The 20246-nt window shown below is 42.2% G+C and overlaps 3 protein-coding genes across 8 annotated transcripts in view; all 3 read right to left on the minus strand.

Moving 5' to 3' along the window:
• LOC113454376 (uncharacterized) overlaps positions 1-10854 on the minus strand; it is a 163304-nt gene extending 152450 nt beyond the window's left edge. The window contains exon 1 of the mRNA XM_087928254.1: positions 10664-10854. The gene's annotated coding sequence lies outside the window, so the exon portion shown is untranslated. The remainder of the gene's footprint in view (positions 1-10663) is intronic.
• LOC113451458 (uncharacterized) overlaps positions 1-19379 on the minus strand; it is a 25136-nt gene extending 5757 nt beyond the window's left edge. Inside the window, 2 exon segments of the mRNA XM_087927634.1 lie at positions 17515-17704; positions 17706-19379. Of these exon segments, the coding sequence (XP_087783760.1) occupies positions 17515-17704; positions 17706-18754 (1239 nt within the window). The 5' untranslated portion in view covers positions 18755-19379.
• LOC113451454 (uncharacterized) overlaps positions 1786-20246 on the minus strand; it is a 45880-nt gene continuing 27419 nt past the window's right edge. For 3 of the 6 annotated variants that reach the window (XM_087928350.1, XM_087928349.1, XM_026722842.2), the window contains exon 2: positions 1786-3761. In XM_087928350.1, the coding sequence (XP_087784476.1) occupies positions 2280-3566 (1287 nt within the window). In that variant the 5' untranslated portion in view covers positions 3567-3761 and the 3' untranslated portion in view covers positions 1786-2279. Of the gene's footprint in view, positions 3762-4266; positions 4384-10643; positions 10770-20246 lie in introns of those variants that run through there. The other 3 variants (XM_026722841.2, XM_026722840.2, XM_087928351.1) reach the window with 3 other exon arrangements.

Consider the following 20246-nt stretch of genomic DNA (forward strand, 5'->3'; position numbering starts at 1 on the left):
CCAATCAGAACACAGCCAAGCCCCCACCCAATCAAGTCCCACCCCCACTGGCAGTTAAAAGGAGGAAGCAGCTGCAATCTCCATTACTCTGAGAAGCACAGAGCCGGAGACAGAAGCCTGAAGATGATGAATGAGACTTCATCGAAACGTTGCCTAGATACTTCGAATCTTACGCGGAGAAAACCCGAACAACCAAAGATCCATATATATATATATATATATATATATATATATATATATATAATAATATGTTTCATAGGTTCATTTTTCCCCTTATTTTATGCATTCTTTTTTTTTACAGTCTATCCAATCATACCATTTATCCCAAATCAAATAGTATTCAGTCATCTTTTCCTTTTAATTTTAGTGTAAGCCTTTCCATTTCGGTGCATTCATAAATTTTCGGAATAAAGTGTATAGGCGGTAAATTGGGCATTTTCCAATATTGTGGCAGTGAGATTCGTGCTGCTGTTAATATATGAATAATCAAGTACCTTACTTTGAGGAAATAATCCCCTTTAATTATACCCAGGAGGTACTGTGGAAAGGAATCTTCACGATGACAGTGGTGTCACCCAAGCAGGAAAAGCCCAAAGGGAACATCAAGCCAGCCATAAAACAAACTTGCATAGGAAAAGAAATCAAATAAAAGGTATTAAAGAAGCCCCTTAGACAAAAGCCCAAATAATTAAGAAAACTAGGGAAACAAGAAAAGAAAACACTTACAAACACAAGACATGCCAAATCAGCAAAACAGACAAAAGACACAAAATATATTGCAAAGGAGACAGACAGGAGATTGCCAAAAAACAAATATAAGAAACCATTAAGCTAAAAAAGATTAGGACAAAACCGATAATCCAATCAAACCACCCCGCAAAGTTTGCCTTCGGCACCCCACAGAGTTTACCTTCCAGCGGAAAAGAAGACAACCCCTGACAGGATTCAAAACATTAAGAAATACAAACACAAGCACACACACACAAAATGAGAAAAAGGTATATAAATCAGGGGCTTATCATACAAAGCTAGCTAGCCCAGGAACACAGACTTCTTGCTATCTCTCGTCTTCCTGAAAAATAACAAGATCCAGCTTTCAAGCAGTTGTCTGTATCCCTGCACTGGAGCTCTCCCAGCAGGAAAATCGAATCCTCAGAAGAAAGGCATTTTGACAGCCTTTAACAGTACATTTCTAGTTTCTACTCCAATCCGCCTTGGATAATTTCCTCTATCCATATTTTAATCCTAATCCAAAATTTTTTGACCTCTGGGCATGTCCACCAGAGATGGAAGAAGATACCATGATTTTCCTTACATTTCCAACAGATCAGGTTTGCTTTTTAACCAGTCTAGAGGGTGCCAGATGCCATCTATATATTATTTTATATAAATTTCCTTTATAGGATACTGATTTTGTTAATGTAAGGTTTCTTTGCCAAATTTCTTCCCAATCGTCTAAATCTATATTATGGCCGAAATTCTTTGCCCATGCTATCATTGGTCCTTTCACGATTTCCTCAGCTAATTCATATTCTAGTAGGTAATTGTATAATTTAGGGTGGCATGCCTTTTTGTGGAACCCAAACAGTAAAAGTCACTCATATTTTTATAGACATACCCTGCATAAGTATTTGATTAAAACAATTAGGAGACCATTACACTAAAATCCCAACATGGCTATCAACAATGCAGGCAATGTTTCATCCCAACACAATGGATATCAGTAAAAAGCTTAAGTACCATCGAAGTTTAGACAATGAAGGAAAACTTACATCAATTCAAGAATTAGAAACTCAAGAAATATTTATTGATCATTGGTCCTATTTCCAGATAGCAATGAGATATGATAGGGACTTAAAAGAACTTGGACTAGAAACAAAAAATACTCAATTCAATAAAATACTTTTGGGCCTAATGTAGTAGTCTAATTCAATTCAATTCTAATCTATTCAAAATGTATTGTTTTATTCTATTCATAATTCTTATTTCTATTCTATTTATGATTTACACTGAGACAAGTTTCACTAAAAAGAACCATGCAAGTAACTGTTTAATTGTTCAGCTGGTTATCAATGAGAGTCAAGAAACCAAATTCAAGATTCCTCCACATACATCCAATTTTGCCATATGAAATTTCTTGTGTGTGATGAGGGAGAAACATTGTGTGAAACACTGCAATCTAGCCAATTGAATGGTCACTCCCCTATGTGTAAGCTTACATGATTTATAAGGCTGGAGCTAGTACTGAAATGAATGAATGAAACCCACAATACTGACATTCATAGTTTTTCTCCTGTGTGAGTCCTCCAGTGTTTCACCAAGTCAGAGTTCTGGCTGAACCTTTCCCCACAAATTGGACACAAATATGGTTTTTCTCCTTTGTGAGTTTTCTGATGTTTTACCAGGTCAGAATTGCAAATGAAACCTTTCCCACAATCTGAACATTCATATGGTTTCTCTTGTGTGTGAGTCCTCTGGTGTATCACCAGATCGGAATTCTGACTGAAACTTTTCCCACAGTCTGGACACTTATATGGTTTCTCTCCTGCATGAGTCCTCTGATGTCGTACAAGAAGAGCATTTTGAATGAAACTCTTCCCACACTGCAGACATGCATATGGCCTTTCACCTGTGTGAATCCTTTGGTGTATCACGAGATCAGAATTGCACTTGAAACCTTTTCCACAATCTGAACACTCATACAGTTTCTCTTCCATGTGTCTCTTCTGGTGTTTTACTAGCTCAGATTTCCGAGAGAAATCTTTCCTACAATCAGGACACTCGTATGGTTTCTCTCCTGTGTGAGTCCTTTGATGTTCCACCAGGAGAGAATTCCAACTGAAACCTTTCCCACAAAACAGACACTCATATGGTTTTTCTCCCATGTGAGACCTCTGGTGTTTCACCAGGCTAGACTTCCGAGAGAATTCTTTCCCACAATCAGAACACTTGTATGGTTTCTCTCCTGTGTGAGTCCTCTGATGCTCCATGAGAAAAGAATTACAACTGAAACCTTTCCCACAATCTTGACATTTATATGGTTTCTCTCCTGTGTGAGTCCTCTGATGTCGCACAAGGTTGGAATTTTGAATGAAACTTTTCCCACACTGCAGACACTCATATGGTTTTTCACCTATGTGAATACTTTGATATATTACTGGATCAGAATTGCAGTTGAAAATGTTTTCAAAATCTAAAGACAGTTCCTCTTCTATGTGAGTTTTCTGGTGTATCGCTAGGTAGGAATTCTGACTGAAACTTTCCTCACAATACAGACACTCATATGGCTTCTCTCCTGTGTGAGTTCTCTGGTGTACCACCAAGTTGGAATTCTGACTGAAACTTTTCCCACAATACAAACACACATATGGTTTCTCTCCCGTGTGAGTTCTCTGGTGTCTCACCAGGTCAGAATTCCGAGTAAACCTTTTCACACAATAAACACATTCAAAGCGTTTCTGCACAGTGTGAGTCCTCTTGTGTGTCACCAGACTGGTGTGCGTGCTAAATCTTTTGCCACACTGGGAACACTGGTGGAGCTGCTCCTCCTGCATCAGCCACTCCATGAATTATAAGAGTCCTTTTCTGAGTAACGCTTTTGTCACACTCCAAACATTTGTATGGGTTTTGGAGGAGTGGATCCTTTTGTGCAATCAGCTGTGATCAGCAATTTTTCAACAACAGGCAGTCTGTGGGTTTTTTCCAACATTGATATTCTTGGGTTCATGAGGAGGCCTTAATTACTTCTGATCCCTTTTTCCCTGGGGAAAAAGCAAAAAAAACAACATCCATATATTACTATGAAAAAGCAAACGTATCAAAATGCTACTTTAATCTTTAACATACACTATGATTCATTAGGCACATAGAAGTATAGCAAAATCCAAGTTCAAATGTCCACTCAAATTTCAAATCATGCAATTGTCTTGTTGGCGGGTAGATCACAAATTACTGTCATTGCAAAGTGTTATAAAAATACTTGAAAATACTTAGTTGTATACAAATACACGTATATGCACACCTATAAATTTATGGAGGTAGGAAACACAAAGATCGAGGGAGATAAAAATATGAAATAAAGACTTTTAAAATCTCCCAGCAGAAAATCACAGGCAGCAATTATTAATCGGCAGCAAAAGGATAATAATATTCGGGGAGATAAAGTATATGCAGCAACAGCAGCAGCAGCCAATATCTTTCATTCTTGTCCCTTCGCTGCTTCATGCACCCAAAAGGACCCGACATGCTCCCGGCTTCTCCTCCGACCTGCCCTCCACTCACATCCCAGGAGCCGCTTCGACCCTCCGAGCTGCACAAGAGGCTCCGCCGACGCCGTTATCCTCCCCTGAGTCAGCCGGAAGAGGAAGTTCCTCTGCCCTTCGCTTCCTCTCCAGTACAGTCTCTCTAGTAATCTATCGTTTCAACCTGTTCCATCTCCGCCTCTACTCCTCCAGTACACTAGCAATGCCGCTACTTTATTGTGTTTATTGCTTTCTAGGCACGAGTGTAGCTCGTTGGCAGAGCGCCACCTAGTGACATAAGGCTGAAAAACACGCTCGTTCTATTTCCACTAGAAAGCGTTTGTAAAAAATATTTTCATTGATTCCGTGGTTCCTTTATGTGCCATCAAGTCTTATTCGACTCCCACCGACCACAGGAATAGCTTTCGTCCATGGTAATCTATCCTAAACCTTTTCGTTCAGGTCTCCCGCTCCCTCTTGCTGCAACTAAACCAAAGGAAAGAGTCCTAGTGGCGAAATTGAGGTACACACAGCCAACCAGAAAGTGCACCTCCCTTTTTGGGGTGTGTATGCAAGATGTCGCCTCTAAATTTGTCTCTACAAATGAAACTGTTAGAGTGAAGATGACCCAACTTAGGTTCACAGGTTTAGAATTTAAAATTTTTACCTTTAATTTTGTCATTGCATTCCACGAATACAATGAAATTTGAAAGCTACTCCAGCACAGTGCCCCAAACACATCACAATCACACCACAAGTATTTAAAAATTAAAATAATAAAATAATAATAATTAAAAACCTAGTCTAAAACCTATCTAAAACATTTAGTAAGTTAAATAGTTTTAAAATGCCACTGTATACATAGGACTAGAACACAAATTAGCCAAGTGCTGCGCCTTAAAAGTTCTTCTTTTTATGTGGCTTTAAATGGTTGTCAGCTACATCCTATCAACAGAAGAATGGAACAAGGGAGCAATAGGGAAGCGCTCACTGGCATTGCCTCTGAGCTCCATCTAGAGAGGAGGTAGATGTGATCTTCCTGTCTATTATTGGGGAGTCTAAATCTTGCTAGAAGGCAGAATTGCTCAGAGTGGCCTTTGCAATTCCCAGCCTTATTATCTTTCAGCCTTATTTATTCCCAAGCAGCTGGAGCAAAACACTTGGAGGAAACCAGTTTGCAGAAAGCTGGCCTAAAGATTCCTGCCCTGCCTACTGTGAGTAAAATCAAAAAGTGCTTCAAGAAAATATTAGCTTTTAAGGGTGCACATTTTTACGACACCATGTTATTGTAAGGTTTTTATTATCATTTCTTCCCCATGAAAGATCAAGTTTGAAAATCAAAAAAGAATTAGAAATGTGGGGGAAATTACAGCTATCACTACTGTGGAAAATTGAGGCAATTAAAATGTCTACCCTACCAAAAATGCTATATCTTTTTCAAACTGTACCAATAAGATTAGATAAAATCTTTTTTAGAGAGTTAGATCGAATAATAAGTAAATTTGTTTGGGATGGGAAAAAAGCTAGGATAAAAATGAAATTGTTACAGGACAAAAGAGAAAGGGGTGGCTTTGACTGGGAAATGTATTATCAGGCTGCGGCTATGGTATGGATTAAAGATTGGATCAACCTGGAAACTAGAAGAGTATTGTCAATAGAGGGTCACAACTTGCAGAGAGGGTGACATAGTTTCCTATGGGATGGGAAATGTAAACAGCATGCATATTTTCAGAGACAAATTATTAGAGATTCATTAATTTGGACATGGAACAAGATTAAAAAGAATCATTACACTAAACTACCCAACTGGTTGTAAACTATGGAAGCATAAATCTACCCAAATGCAATGGATCTGGGAAAAAAGAGGAATTACAAAGACCTATTAGACACACAAGGAAGATTAAAAATGAGATAAGAATTACAGCAACAAAATATAAAGATAGATTGGTGGCCACACATGCAAATTCAGGTGAGATATCAGAAGGACAAAGAACAATTTGGTTTCTGCATGGAAAAGCATCAATGAGATAAAATTCTACAAGAAATGGAAAAGAAAATGATCTCAAGAATATACAACTTTCTACTAGATTTTAAAATGGAAGAGGAGGTAGTCAAAGAGATGATGGTGGTATGGGCGAAAAATGTTGGCCACAATATAGACCTGGAAAATTGGGAGAGAATGTGGGGATCAAATTACAAACTAATTACATCCACAGCATACAAGGAAAATCAATACAAAATGTTCTACAGATGGCACCTTCCCCGCTAGACTGGCAAAAATGTTTAATTCAGACCCAAATTTTTGGAAATGTGGAAAAGAAAAAGGCACTTATTTTTATACCTGGTGGACATGCCAGGAAGTGAAAAAAATATTGGAATACAATTAGAAGAATAGAATATAGAAGGATAGAAGAAATCACAAATCAGAAAATTGAATTTAATCCGGAAACTTTTTTATTAGGTATAATAACACAAAAATGCAATAAAATAGATAGATATATTACATATATTAACAGCTGCAAGGATTTCGTACACACAACTCTGGAAGGAAAAAAGGATTCCACCGGAAGGCATGGTTATAAAAAAATAATACACTGCTCAAAAAAATAAAGGGAACAGTTAAACAACACAATGTAACTCCAAGTCAATCACACTTCTGTGACATCAAACTGTCCACTTAGGTAGCAACACTGATTGACAATCAATTTCACATGGAATAGACAAGAGGTAGAAAGCATAGGCCATTAGCAAGACATCCCCAATAAAGGAGTGGTTCTGCAGGTGGTGACCACAGACCACTTCTCAGTTCCTATGCTTTCTGGTTGATGGTTTGGTCACTTTTGAATGCTGGTGGTGCTTTCACTCTAGTGGTAGCATGAGATGGAGTTTACAACCCACACAAGTGGCTCAGGTAGTGCAGCTCATCCAGGATGGCACATCAATGCGAGCTGTGGCAAGGTTTGCTGTGTCTGTTAGCGTAGTGTCCAGAGCATGGAGGCGCTACCAGGAGACAGGCCAGTTCCTCAGGAGACGTGGAGGAGGCCGTAGGAGGGCAACAACCCAGCATCAGGATCGCTACCTCCGCCTTTGTGCAAGGAGGGACAGGGGGAGCACTGCCAGAGCCCTACAAAATGACCTCCAGCGGGCCACAAATGTGCATGTAACTACTCAAACGGTCAGAAACAGACTCCATGAGGGTGGTATGAGGGCCCGACGTCCACAGGTGGGGGTTGGGCTTACAGCCCAACACCGTGCAGGACGTTTGGCATTTGCCAGAGAACACCAAGATTGGCAAATTCGCCACTGGTGCCCTGTGCTCTTCACAGATGAAAGCAGGTTCACACTGAGCACATGTGACAGGTGTGATGAGGTCTGGAGATGCTGTGGAGAATGTTCTGCTGCCTGTAACATCCTCCAGCATGACCGGTTTGGCAGTGGGTCAGTAATGGTGTGGGGAGGCATTTCTTTAGGGGGCCACACAGCCCTCCATGTGCTCGCCAGAAGTAGCCTGACTCATTTTGACTTGTTTTAAGGACATTACATCAAAGTTGGATCAGCCTGTAGTTTTTTTTCCACTTTAATTTTGAGTGTAACTCCAAATCCAGACCTCCATGGGTTGCTAAATTTGATTTCCATTGATAATTTTTGTGTGATTTTGTTGTCAGCACATTCAACTATGTAATGAACAAAGTATTTAATAAGAATATTTCATTCATTCAGATCTAGGATGTCTTATTTTTATGTTCCCTTTATTTTTTTTGAGCAGTGTATTTGTTAGTCTAGTGGTATGGGATTTTATTGACTCCAGACGGCCCTATATGCTGTCTCATCCTCTCCGGAGATGAGACCAATCACAGTTGTGTCATCCGCAAACTTTATGATGGTGTTTGTTGCGTGGCTTGGTGAGCAGTCAAAGGTGTACAAGGCATATAGCAGGGGGCTCAAGACACAACCCTGGGGGGAACCAGTACTGAGTGTAATAGTGGAAGAAAGGTGGGGGCCAAGTCTAACAGACTGTGGTCTGTTTGTCAAAAAGTTCTTAATCCAGGAGCACATGGGGGTGGGGACCTGCAGATTATACAGTTTAGTTACTAGTATATCTGGGATGATAGTGTTAAATGCAGAGCTGTAGTCCTCAAAGAGCATCCTCACATAGCTCTGTTTGTCATCTACAGATGACTCAGCACTCTATGAAGTGTGATGGCCACAGCATCCTCTGTAGATCGGTTTGCTCTATAAGCAAACTGATGTTGATCAAAGGAGGGCGGGAGGCAGTCTCTGATGTGCTGTGAAACCAGTCGGTCAAAAACCTTCATAATGGAGCTTGTTAACGCTATGGGCCTATAATCATTGAGAGTGTTTATATTTGATTTTTTGGGAACGGGGATGGTGGTTGCAGCCTTCAGGCATTGTGGGATGATGGCATGTGTTAAAGATAGATTGAACAGCTCTGAAAGTATTTCTGCCAACTGGTCAGCACACGCTTTAACAACTGCACCAGGAATGCCATCAGGCCCTGCAGCTTTCTTGGGATTTACTGCTCTCAATGTTTTTCTCACCTCATGCACCTGAAGAGAGAGAGGTGTAGCATCGTGGTCCTTGTGAGGCAGGACCACGACACACCTCTCTCTCTTCAGGTGCATGAGGTGAGAAAAACAGGTTCTTAGTGGTCTCAAAGTGTGCGAAAAAGCTGTTTAGCTCCTCTGCCAGAGTCTACTGCTCTCGCTGTTTATTGGGCCCTGGCCTTTACAGTTGGTCAGGGCCTGTATCCCCCTCCACATCTGCCATGGGTCGCTGTCAGTAAAGTCAGCATCACAGTCAGTGTTGGATGTATATTTTGTGTATATTCGTAGATATTGTACTCTCTAATTGCAAATGGAGACGCGGGTACTCTATTTTTCTTATCTTCATCTTTAAGTGCTCTGGTTTTATTGCATTGCAAACAGTTGCTGGGGTGCATCCACAGTTTTGTTGTACTTGTACAATGACAATAAAGTTCTTTTTATCTTCTTATACTAAACTGGCAGGAATAGCAAACACCCAAGAAGATAGGCTCAAGATCCAGATGGATCCATAGGGGAAAAATATAAAGGCGTCATACTCCAATCAGTAACTACAGGAGAAATTTTGTTTAATGAGAAAAGATAATAGACAATTGAAACAGGACAGACAGAAAATATAAATATACCGATTTGAACTGAGATGAAATAAATACAATAAAATTGAGGAAATTAAAAGAGGGGAGAAGCTATGTGTCAGCTGGTGCTCCGTTCTAAATCCAGGAAAGAAATACTTAGACTCTTGTAATTAGAGGAAAGATGTCTTTTACTGGAAGTCAGTGGTAGCAACAAGAAAATTCTGAATCTGGGTAATTAGGCACGCACATCACATATATCAAGGGAGTGAAATGTTCCTACCCCCAACAGTTCAAACTGTTCTTCCAGTTAAAAGTTGTGAACTACATCATGCTGATATCTCCAGTTGGTGATGATTAGTTGACCTTGGCTTACTCAGATAAAGGGTTGCAGTTGCGCAGAAAAGAGAAAGCTAAGCAGGAATGAGAAACCCTCCCCAGTTTATACAATATTAGTTAGCAACATTTGCAGCTTACATTCCATACAATTCCCCTTCCACCACCCCCTCCCCACCATTACTCATGGCAGCCAGAAAGAAGCAAAGGAAAGGAGGAAGATCTTGAGGGCTGACACTATGTAGAAAATGTAAAATTGTAATAAGATATGGAATAGAATATAAAAATGAGCATGAACCTGAATTTGTGTCTGCACAGAACCCGGGATTATGCTGCTTTCAAAAAAGAAGTTTTAATTGTGTTTCTTTTTGTGAAAACTCAAATAAAATTTACAAAAAAATAGAGAAAAGATCCAGATGGATCTTGACAGACTAGAACACTGGGCCATATCTAACAAAATGAAATTCAATGTAGAGAAAAGTAAAGTCCTACACTTAGGCAAGAAAAACCGAAAGTACACATATAGACTGGGTGAAACCAGGCTCAATAGCAGGAACTGTGAGAGGGATCTTGGAGTCTTAGTGGACAACCAGGTAAATAGGAGCCAGCAGTGTGCAGCAGCAGCAGCCGAAAAGAAAGCTACATTTCAATAAAATCACAAAAAATGAAGCGTTATGTGAAGGGTGAGGAAGATGGGTGGTTAAGAAATATTAAAATATACTAAGATTTCTTTAAATCTCCCATTGGTAAAATTACAGGCAGCTGTTTTATATCTTGCAGCAAAAGGATAATAACATTCGGGGAGGGGAAGAATATGCTGCAGCAGCCAACACGTTTCACCCTCGTTGCTTCCTCTCCTGCTTCCCCGCCGTGAAGGAAGCCAAAGGGCCGGACTTGCTCCCGGCTTCTCCTCCGACCTGCCCTCCACTCACCTCCCAGGAGCCACTTCGACCCTCCAAACAGCACAAAAGGCTCCACCAACGACATTAATGATGAGCCGGAAAAGAAAATTCCTCTGTCCTCCTTTCCTCCACATCGGTTCAGTTGGTTCAAGCTCGGCTTCTTTCCCTCCGGTAGAATGTGAATAGTAGCAATGCCGCTGCTGTAGTCTATTCTCTGCTTTCTAGGAGCGAGTGTTGCCTTTGTGCAGCGCCATCTAATGACATAAAGTTGAAAATTACAATCATTGTAAACCTTAAAGCCTTTGCAAGAAGTTTTCAATAATTCCGTGGTTACTTTAACAGATAAGAGATGAACGGAAGGGACCTTGTAGGTCATCTTCTCCAGGGATCACCAACCTTTTGGACCTCTGGGACCACTAAATTCAATAATTTAAAATTCCGCGGACCACCAGTATGAATCCAGTGCGCCACTCGCTGAAGCGCCTAAACTCCAGTGACAGGATAGGGTCCTTCAGGCACTTCGCTTATAGTATAAGTTTTATTCCTAATAGGAAAAAGCAAAGGAAAAACAAACAGAAGCATCAACATGTAACAATAGTAGTGTAACAAAATAATTTTTATTTATGTATTTATTATTTGTTTTCTTAAGTTTTCGCGGGTATTTATATGTATGGTATTCAACTTTGAAACGGCTGTGAAAGTCTGACACACAGATGAACACTACACAGAAGCCTGATGATGGCAGATGAGATTCTGCCAAAACGTTGCTACAACTTTAAAAGCACAACTATAATGACGTGGGAAAATACCCGAACAAAGCTGAATACCATTTATTTTTTAGTACCATGTACAGGCCTTATTTTTTTTTGACCCCTGAAAAAATGGCTAGGCTGTGTTTTCGGGGGTGACTTAATTTCCTCCCCCACTCAGAGCGGCTCATACGCACATACCTCTCCGCGAGGCTGCTTCTATCGGCCTATGAAAGCTCCCCGAAGACAGAGTCCCCAGCTGCTTCAGGGCGTGGCATGGCTGCCCATGTCCCCTCGCCTTTAGGCAGTCTCTTTTGGGCAATGGAAGCTCCCCAAATGCAGTCACCAGCCACTTCGATTGGCCGGTAGAAGCAGTCTCGGGGCAAGTGCACACACACTCCCCTCGCCACGAGGCTGCTTCTTTCGGCAGACAAAAGCTCCCTTGAAGTCTCCAGCCACTTTGGGGCGTGGCATGGCTGCCCATGTCCCCTCTCCTTTAGGGCAGTCTTTTTCAGGCGATGGAAGCTCCCAAGTGCAGTCACCAGCCACTTCAATCAGCCGGTAGAAGCGGCCTCACGGCGAGGGAGTGTGTGTGCACACTCGCCCGAGGCCGCTTCTACTGTCCGATTGAAGTGGCTGGTGACTGCACTTGGGGAGATTCCATCGCCTGAAAGAGACTGCCCTAAAGGCGAGGGGACACAGGTAGCCATGCCACGCCCTGAAGTGGCTGGGGACTCTGCCTTCAAGGGAGCTTTTGTCTGCTGATTGAAGCGGCCTCACGGCGAGGGGAGTGTGTGTGTGCGCTCGCCCCGAGGCCGCTTCTACTGGCCGATCGAAGTGGCTGGTGACTGCACTTGGGAGCTTCCATTGCCTGAAAGAGACTGCCCTAAAGGCGAGGGGACACAGGTAGCCATGCCACGCCCTGAAGTGGCTGGGGACTCTGCCTTCAAGGGAGCTTTTGTCTGCTGATTGGCGGCCTCACGGCGAGGGAGTGTGTGTGTGCTCGCCCGAGGCCGCTCTACTGGCCGATCGAGTGGCTGGTGACTGCACTTGGGGAGCTTCCATTGCCTGAAAGAGACTGCCCTAAAGGCGAGGGGACACAGGTAGCCATGCCACGCCCTGAAGCGGCTGGGGACACTGCCTTCAGGGAGCTTCTATCGGCTATCGGGGTATTCTATCCTAGGCTGCCTGCAGGGCACTCCTAAAGGCAAGTTTTCTCCCCATCCCCCCGCCCATCCCCCACCCATTTCTCTTCATCTAGTGTAATTCTAACAAACGATGTGAGAAATGGCGGGGAAAAACATGGTTTAAATAGGCCTAAATTTTGGGGGTGGGGCTTAATTTCACCTCATGCCTAGAAATCATGCTGGGCCTTCCTATTGGTGGAGGTTGTATTGTTGGAGAAACATGGTATATATTTTGTTTTTAATTCATAAATATTTATAATAGTATAATATGGCAACCACTTACACTAGTATATGTTTTTAGTAAAGTTTTTATTTATTTTGACTATTGTCAGGGCATATCACTTACAAAAAAGCAAAGGAAAAACAAACAAGCATCAAACTATAACATGTTGATACTTGTTTTTCCTTTGCTTTTTTGTAAGTGGTATGCCCCAACAATAGTCAAAATAAATAAAAAGCAAAACATATACTAAAATAAAATAAAAGAGCAACTTACTAAAAATTAGGCAAAGGCAGGCAAGTTGGCTGGCAGCCCAGGAGTTGGACTCAACTGGGGCTGGTGGAGGCAGCAGGTAGGCGACCGGAACTGAGGCTCATTCACCAATTGGCGATGGGGCCTTCAGCAGTGATGAGTGGATGAAGATGGCAGCCGGTGAGGCAGGCAGCGGTGGCAGGTGGTGTCAGCAAGAGAAGGGGCAGCCTGGGAGTCGGGACTCAACTGGGGCTGGCGGTGTTAGCAGGTAGGCAACCGGGCCGTGCTTGAGGGCTCACTCACCGATCCGCGGTGGGACCTTCAGCAATGGTGGGCAGGCAAAAATGGCAGCTGCGCAAGGCAGGCAGCAATGGCAGGTGGTGTCAGCGAGGGCGACCCGGGAGTCGGGATTCAACTGGGGCTGTTGGCGGTGGCAGGTAGGCAATCGGGACTTGCAGAGCCTCACTCACCCAGTCTCAGAGAGATCAGATGACGCAGGGCTGTGGCGAAAGGAAGGCAGCGATGGCTGGCTAGCTGGCTGGCGAAGGCAGACTGCAGGTAGCCACGGCGCACATCCTAGATAAGGAGTGACTGGGTGGATTGGGCGGGAAGGAGCGGGGCCAGCCAGTGGTATGATTTGCCAGTTTTCCGAACTGCACAGAATCGTAACAGCTGTTTTGCCTGAACTGAGCCGAACCAGTAAAATCCCACCCAATTGTAGTGTGTTTCTTACATATCTGTGTTAAGACTTGTGGACTTCAACTCCCAGAGTTCAACTCTGGGAGTTGAAGTCCACAAGTCTTAAAGTGGCCAAGGTTGGAGACCCCTGGCCTATAGTATACACCTATGGCCGTGTCATTCTTTTTTTCTTTTATATTGACCCATATGCATTCTATGAGGTTTTAATCTTTGGTTTCATGTGTTTCTATAGCAATATAGTTGTCCTTTACATACAGTGCAACTCCACCTCCTCTTTTATGGGGTCTGGTTTTTTTTGAACAGTTTATATCCTTCTATCAGTATGTCCCAGTCATGGATTTCATCCCAACAAGTTTCTGTTAGTCCAACTACATCATATCTACCTTCATGTATAGTTCGAGTTCACGCTGTTTGTTCCCCAGGCGTTGTGCATTTGTATACAGGCACCTGAGATCTTTATGTCTGACTCTGGGTATGCTTCCTATGTTTCCACATTGCTCTATTAGTTATTTGTTCTGTTTCTTTTTGTTTCTAGGCAGATTCTCAACTTCATTTCCACCCATTGTTTCTCATCCTTCTTTCTGGTGCCATGGAAAACAAGTTAGAGGCAGCCCCTCAAATACTGGAATACTGCTAACATGTCATTCCTAGTCCTTCTTTTCTCTAGACTGGTCATACCTACATCCTGCAACCGTTCTTCATGTTTTAGTGTCAAGGCCTGTACATTTTAGTCTTCAGGCCTTTTAAAGATTAGTGTTGCCTATTTCCCAGTAGATGACAGGCAGCATTTTCAAATCATGCAGTATAATTGTAAAAACATTTGGGAAGATAAAGAATACGCACCGGCAGCCGACAACATTCCGTCTATTTGCTTCTATGTTTTTACTATGTGGAACAAACCAAACAGCCTTACTGGTCCCCGATTCTCTTCTGACCTATGCTCGATTCACCTTCCAGCTGCTGCTTTGGCCGTGGGAAGAGCACAACTGCAACCCTCCAACATCCTGTGGATAAGGTGGAAGAGGGAGTTCCTCTGCCCTTGTCCTCTTCCCGACATCCTCTCTACAATATTGTGTTTTAAACTCCTTTCCCCTCAGCAGTTGCTCTCCGTCCAGTTGGATGCTGGATTTCAGCCACCACTGGTGCTGCTATTAGATTGGCAATTTTCTGGGCACATGGGTTATTATACAGCTCTACGTAGTGACGTAAGGCTGAAAATAGGCTCAGTATCTCTATCTGATGTTTTAAAGATTTTTTTTTAATGAAGTGTCCTTTTCCGTTGTTAGCCACTACATCCATAATTTTTCTCCAGGACCATCTAGTCATAGTACGTCCTTTGGGGTCTCGTAGGAACATTCCTCATCATCACTGCAACTGGGCTGGGAGGTTCTTTTGCAGGGACTAAACCAAGGGACAGCATCCTTGCAGGGAACACAATGTGCCATCAGGCAACAAGAAATTCCCTTCTGGGTCACTGGAGACTATTCCAGCCAGTTCTTCATCTTGGAAATGCGAGAAAGTACCTCTGCAACGGACAGAAGCTTAAAGAGCAAAACCTGTCCCTACTTTCCAAAATTAGCCAGGTGCTGCATCATAAAAGTTGATCAAGGTCTCGTTTGTATGTGCAGCCTTAAACAATTGCCAACTTCATCCCATTAATAGAAGAATGTAATACAGGAAAAAAACCTTGAAGGGCCCACCCACATTGCTTCCAAACCCATCTAGATAGGAGATATTATTTTTCCACCTGCATTCTTGCAGGGCCCAAATCTCACTAGAGGACAGAGTTCCTCTGAAAAGCCTTCCCAATTTCCAGAGGGTTTAAGAATCCAGCATTGAGTGTACCCAGGCAGCTTGGCCAAAATATTTGGAGGACACTAGTTTCTGGAAAGCTGATCTAAAGTGCCCTGCGCTTTAATTATTGGCTCTCAGTCCCCTCAAAACCTTTCCACACAGTAAAATGTTATGACTGATTTCCTTTGGCTCCCCAAGATTTAGGAGATGGAAGCACCAGCAGGTCAGAGCCTCCAAGGGAACTAGCTTCACTCCTGGCCAGGGCTGCCTAGGATTTTAAGTCTGCAAATTGCCATGTGCTTCTGTAATTTCCTTAGCATGAAAATCTGCATTAAGTCTAAGTGAGTGAGACATATACCCAACAGGGCCTAGAAAAAGAGCACTCGGAAAGCGACTGTATATTTGGTAAACAAAACTCACACACTTTTCAAAGAAATGTTTGAAAGCTTTGTAAAAAGAATGGCAGTATGTCTACGCACACAAAAATGTTTTTGCTTGACATGTATTTTTTTAAATTAGAAATTTAATCTAATATTTTTTTTAAAACCCACAATAAACTATAAGCAATAAACAAGAAATTGGAAAAAATACCTCAGTGAGGACTTCTCCTTTTTTCTATCAAGTAATTCTTATACGCATTCCTGTTTGGGAATTGTGTCCCCTGAGCTAGTCAGAAGAAAACCCTTCTTAAAAATGGATCCTGGCCTGAAGTCCATTCCTGAGAGAAATCCAAGCCAACATTTCCCTTCCACATTTCTCACATCTGGGTGGAACAGGGAGAGTCTATGGTATTTCACCAGGCTCAAGGTTGACTCAGCCTCCCATCCTTCCGAGGTCGGAAAAAAACGAGGACCCAGATTGTTGTGGACAATATACTGACTCTGTAAACTGCTTAGAGGGCTGTAAAGCATTGTGAAGCGGTATATAAGTCTAAATACTTTTGCTATCGCAGGAGCAGATACTAGAAAGACAAGACACACAGAACATTATAGGAAATGGATGGGGATAGCTACTAACTACAGCCGTGATGGTGCACATATGTCACGCATGCCAGAGGTGGCACGCAGAGCCCTCTCTGTGGGCATGTGAGCCGTTGTCCCAGATCAGCTGTGCCACGCATGTGCACATGCCTCCCATTGGCCAGCTGGTTGAGTCTCTGCTGTGTATACGTGGGCGTGGGGTGCATGCGGTGGAGTGTATCTGTGGGGGGTGGGGTGCATGCAGACACATTTGTAGGGATCCATGCGCATGTGTGGGGGCACGCACGTGCTTGTGCTTTGGCCACGCGGTACCGAAAAGGTTAGCCAACGCTGAACTAGAGGATGGGGAGAGAGAGAGATGGAGAGGGTGTAGCACTAGGTAGATATGGAGATTAGGATTAGAGATATGTAGAGGTTCGGAACAGAGAAAGATAGGAAAAGTCTACGGAGATTCTCAGGCATCCAGGTCATGGTTATCCCAAAGTTGCTTTCTGAAGAGTCAACTCTACTTTGTTTTTTCCTTGGAGACGGTTTGCTTCTCATTCAAGAAACCTCTCCAGCTGTGACTGGATGATGAGGAGTGCAATGGTGTGGGAGTATGCCAATTGTGGAGGCTTTGCATTTTGCTATTTGCTATATATGTGGTTTATTGGTTTCTGTGTTAAGGTTTTATTGCTGTAAGCCATCTGGAGTCCCATTGAGTTGGGCTGCCTTACACAATTTCTTAACAAAAATACATGCATACATACATACGTATCTATATCCTGCCTTTATTATACAATACAAGTAAGTCAAAGTGGCAAATATACCTAATAGAGATCTAAGCGCCTTTTCTCTGGCCCAGCATGGAAATTCCCCTCGACTCTGTGAAAGGGAACAACTGCACAACTCCAGAGAAAGGAAGCTCAGATCTCCTCCCTCATGTTCTATACTAAGACATGTTTGACTAAAAACAATTAAGGCAACAAATTGAATGGTTAATTTCTCAACCGGGCTTCTAGAGAAGAGAAAATAAAATCAAGATTCCTCTACACATATCAAATTTTGCTTCATATGGAATTTGTGTGCGATAAGAGCGGAATTTTGTGCGAAACATTTCCCACAATCTGGGGATTTGAATGGTTTCTCTCCTGTGTGTAACCTTACATGATTTATAGGGCTACAGCTGACAGTGAAATCTTTCCCACAATCTGGACACTCATATGGTTTCTCCCGTGTGAGTCTTCTGGTGTATAACCAAGCGGGAATTCCGACTGAACCTTTTCCCACATTCAGGACACTCATATGGTTTTTCTCCAGTGTGAGTCCTCTGGTGCATCACCAGATTAGAATTCTGCTGGAAACTTTTCCCACAATCTGGACACTTATATGGTTTCTCTCCTGTGTGAGTCCTCAGGTGTATCACCAGGTGGGAATTCTGACTGAACTTCTTCCCACAATCTGGACATTCATATGGTTTCTCTCCTGTGTGAGTCATCTGGTGTATAACCAGGTGGGAATTTCGACGGAACCTTTTCCCACAATATGAACACTCATATGGTTTTTCTCCTGTGTGAGTCTGCTGGTGTTCTATGAGGGAGGAATTCCGACTGAACTTTTTCCCACAATCTGGGCACTCATACGGTTTTTCTCCCGTGTGAGTCCTCTGGTGTATCACCAGGTGGGAATTCTGACTGAACCTTTTCCCACAATCTGGGCACTCATATGGTTGCTCTCCTGTGTGAGTCATCTGGTGTTCCACCAGGTAGGAATTCCGACTGAAACTTTTCCCACAATCCAGGCACTCATATAGTTTTTCTCCGGTGTGAGTCCTCTGGTGTGTCACAAGGTTCGAATTCTGACTGAAACTTTCACCACAATACAGACACTCATATGGTTTCTCTCCTGTGTGAGTCCTCTGGTGTTCTATAAGGGAGGAATTCCGACTGAAACTTTTTCCACAATCTGGGCACCCATATGGTTTTTCTCCTGTGTGAGTCCTCTGGTGTATCACCAGGTTTGAATTCTGACTGAAACTTTTCCCACAATCACTACATTTATATGGTTTCTCTCCTGTGTGTGTCCTGTGATGTTCCACCAGAATGGACTTCCGACTGAAACGTTTCCCACAATCTGGGCACTCATATGGTTTTTCTCCTGTGTGACTCCTCTGGTGTGTCACCAAGTTGGAATTATTCACAAAACTTTTCCCACAATCCAGACACTCATATGATTTCTCTCCAGCGTGAGTCCTCTTGTGTTTCGCCAGATTGGCTTGCATGATAAATCTTTTGTCACAATGGGAGCAGTGGTAGCGTTTCTCTTTGGTATGGCTCCTTCCAGGAATCACGATAGACCTGTTCTGAGTAAAGCTTCTGACACACCTCAAACTTTTCTATGGCTTTTCATTGGGAGGTTCGACTTCTGCATCAATCAGATATGATCTGCAATCTGTGTTGATCCTAAACTAGGCAGTCTGTGTGATTTTCCAACACTGATATTCTGGGTTCTTGAGGAGGCCAACAATGTGTTTGATCTCTTATCTGGTGGTTCTTTGATTCAAGGTAGTATTTCCTTCCTCAAAGGCTTTCGTTAATGCCTGCCAGTTTTGGCTATCCAGGTCTATCCTTTTTATTCCCACTGACTTCCAAGTTTTCTTTATTTATAAATTATGCTCCTTGACTTCTCATGTAATGTTTTCTTGAGTTCCAGATACTCTATTTTTTTCCCCAGCTGAAAGCTTTGTTCTTATAATTCTCTCCACTGTCTCTCAGCAGCTGAGGAAGGAGAACAGATTTTATGCTTCCTGGAAGAAGTGGAAGATTTTGATTGATGATTTGTTTTACATTTTAATGCTGTTTCTCATTCTCTGTTGTCCAGAGTGCTCTTCTTGGCATCCTCTTTGTCTGAAAGATTCATATTAATGGGTTAGTTTCATTTATATTTAAAAATGGGTGCACAATATGTGAAAGCAGCAGAAATGCCTCATATGTTATCATGAAAAAACAAACCTCAGAATTCTAATTTAATCTCTAAGATTAACTATAATTCATTTGCCGTGAAAAGGGATAGCAGATCCAAATATCAACCCAATCAAAAAATTCTTGCCTTGGCTTCAATAAATCACAGAGTGCACTCAGAAAGTATTCATAGTATTCTGATCCCCTCTACTTCTATTACTTTTGTTACACTGCAGCCCGATTCTACAGTTGTTAAAATTCATTTTTTTCTCATTAAACTACACTCATAATGACAAAGTAAAATCAGAATTCTACAAATGTCTGTAAATTTATCAACCCAATGAAAAAATTCTCCTTTTCACTTGAGCAAATCACAGAGACTGCACTCAGAAAGTATTCATAGTATTCTGATCCCCTTTACTTCTATTACTTTTGCCCGATTCTACAGTTGTTAAAATTCATTTTTTCTCATTAAACTACACTCATAATGACAAAGTAAAACCTGCCCACCGATGGTCACCATCCAACCTGGCTGAGCTTGAGTGGACTTGCAAAGAAAAAGGGCAGAAAATCCCCCAATCCAGGTGTGCAAAGCTTATCACCTGATATCCAAAAAGACTTAGAGGCTCTAATTGCTGCCAAAGGTGCTTCAGCAAAGTACTGAGTGAAGGACCTGAATACTTATACCAAGGTGGTATTTTAAGTTTTGTTGTTTTTAATACATTTACAGACATTTTCTAACATTCTGTTTTCACTTTGTTGTTATGGATGTAGATGAATGAGAAAAACAAATTTCAAGAAGTGTAAAATGAG

Source organism: Pseudonaja textilis, chromosome 2, assembly GCF_049901715.1.
Source record: "Pseudonaja textilis isolate UNSWEBS1 chromosome 2, rPseTex1.2, whole genome shotgun sequence".
In the NCBI taxonomy this organism is placed as follows: domain Eukaryota; kingdom Metazoa; phylum Chordata; class Lepidosauria; order Squamata; family Elapidae; genus Pseudonaja; species Pseudonaja textilis.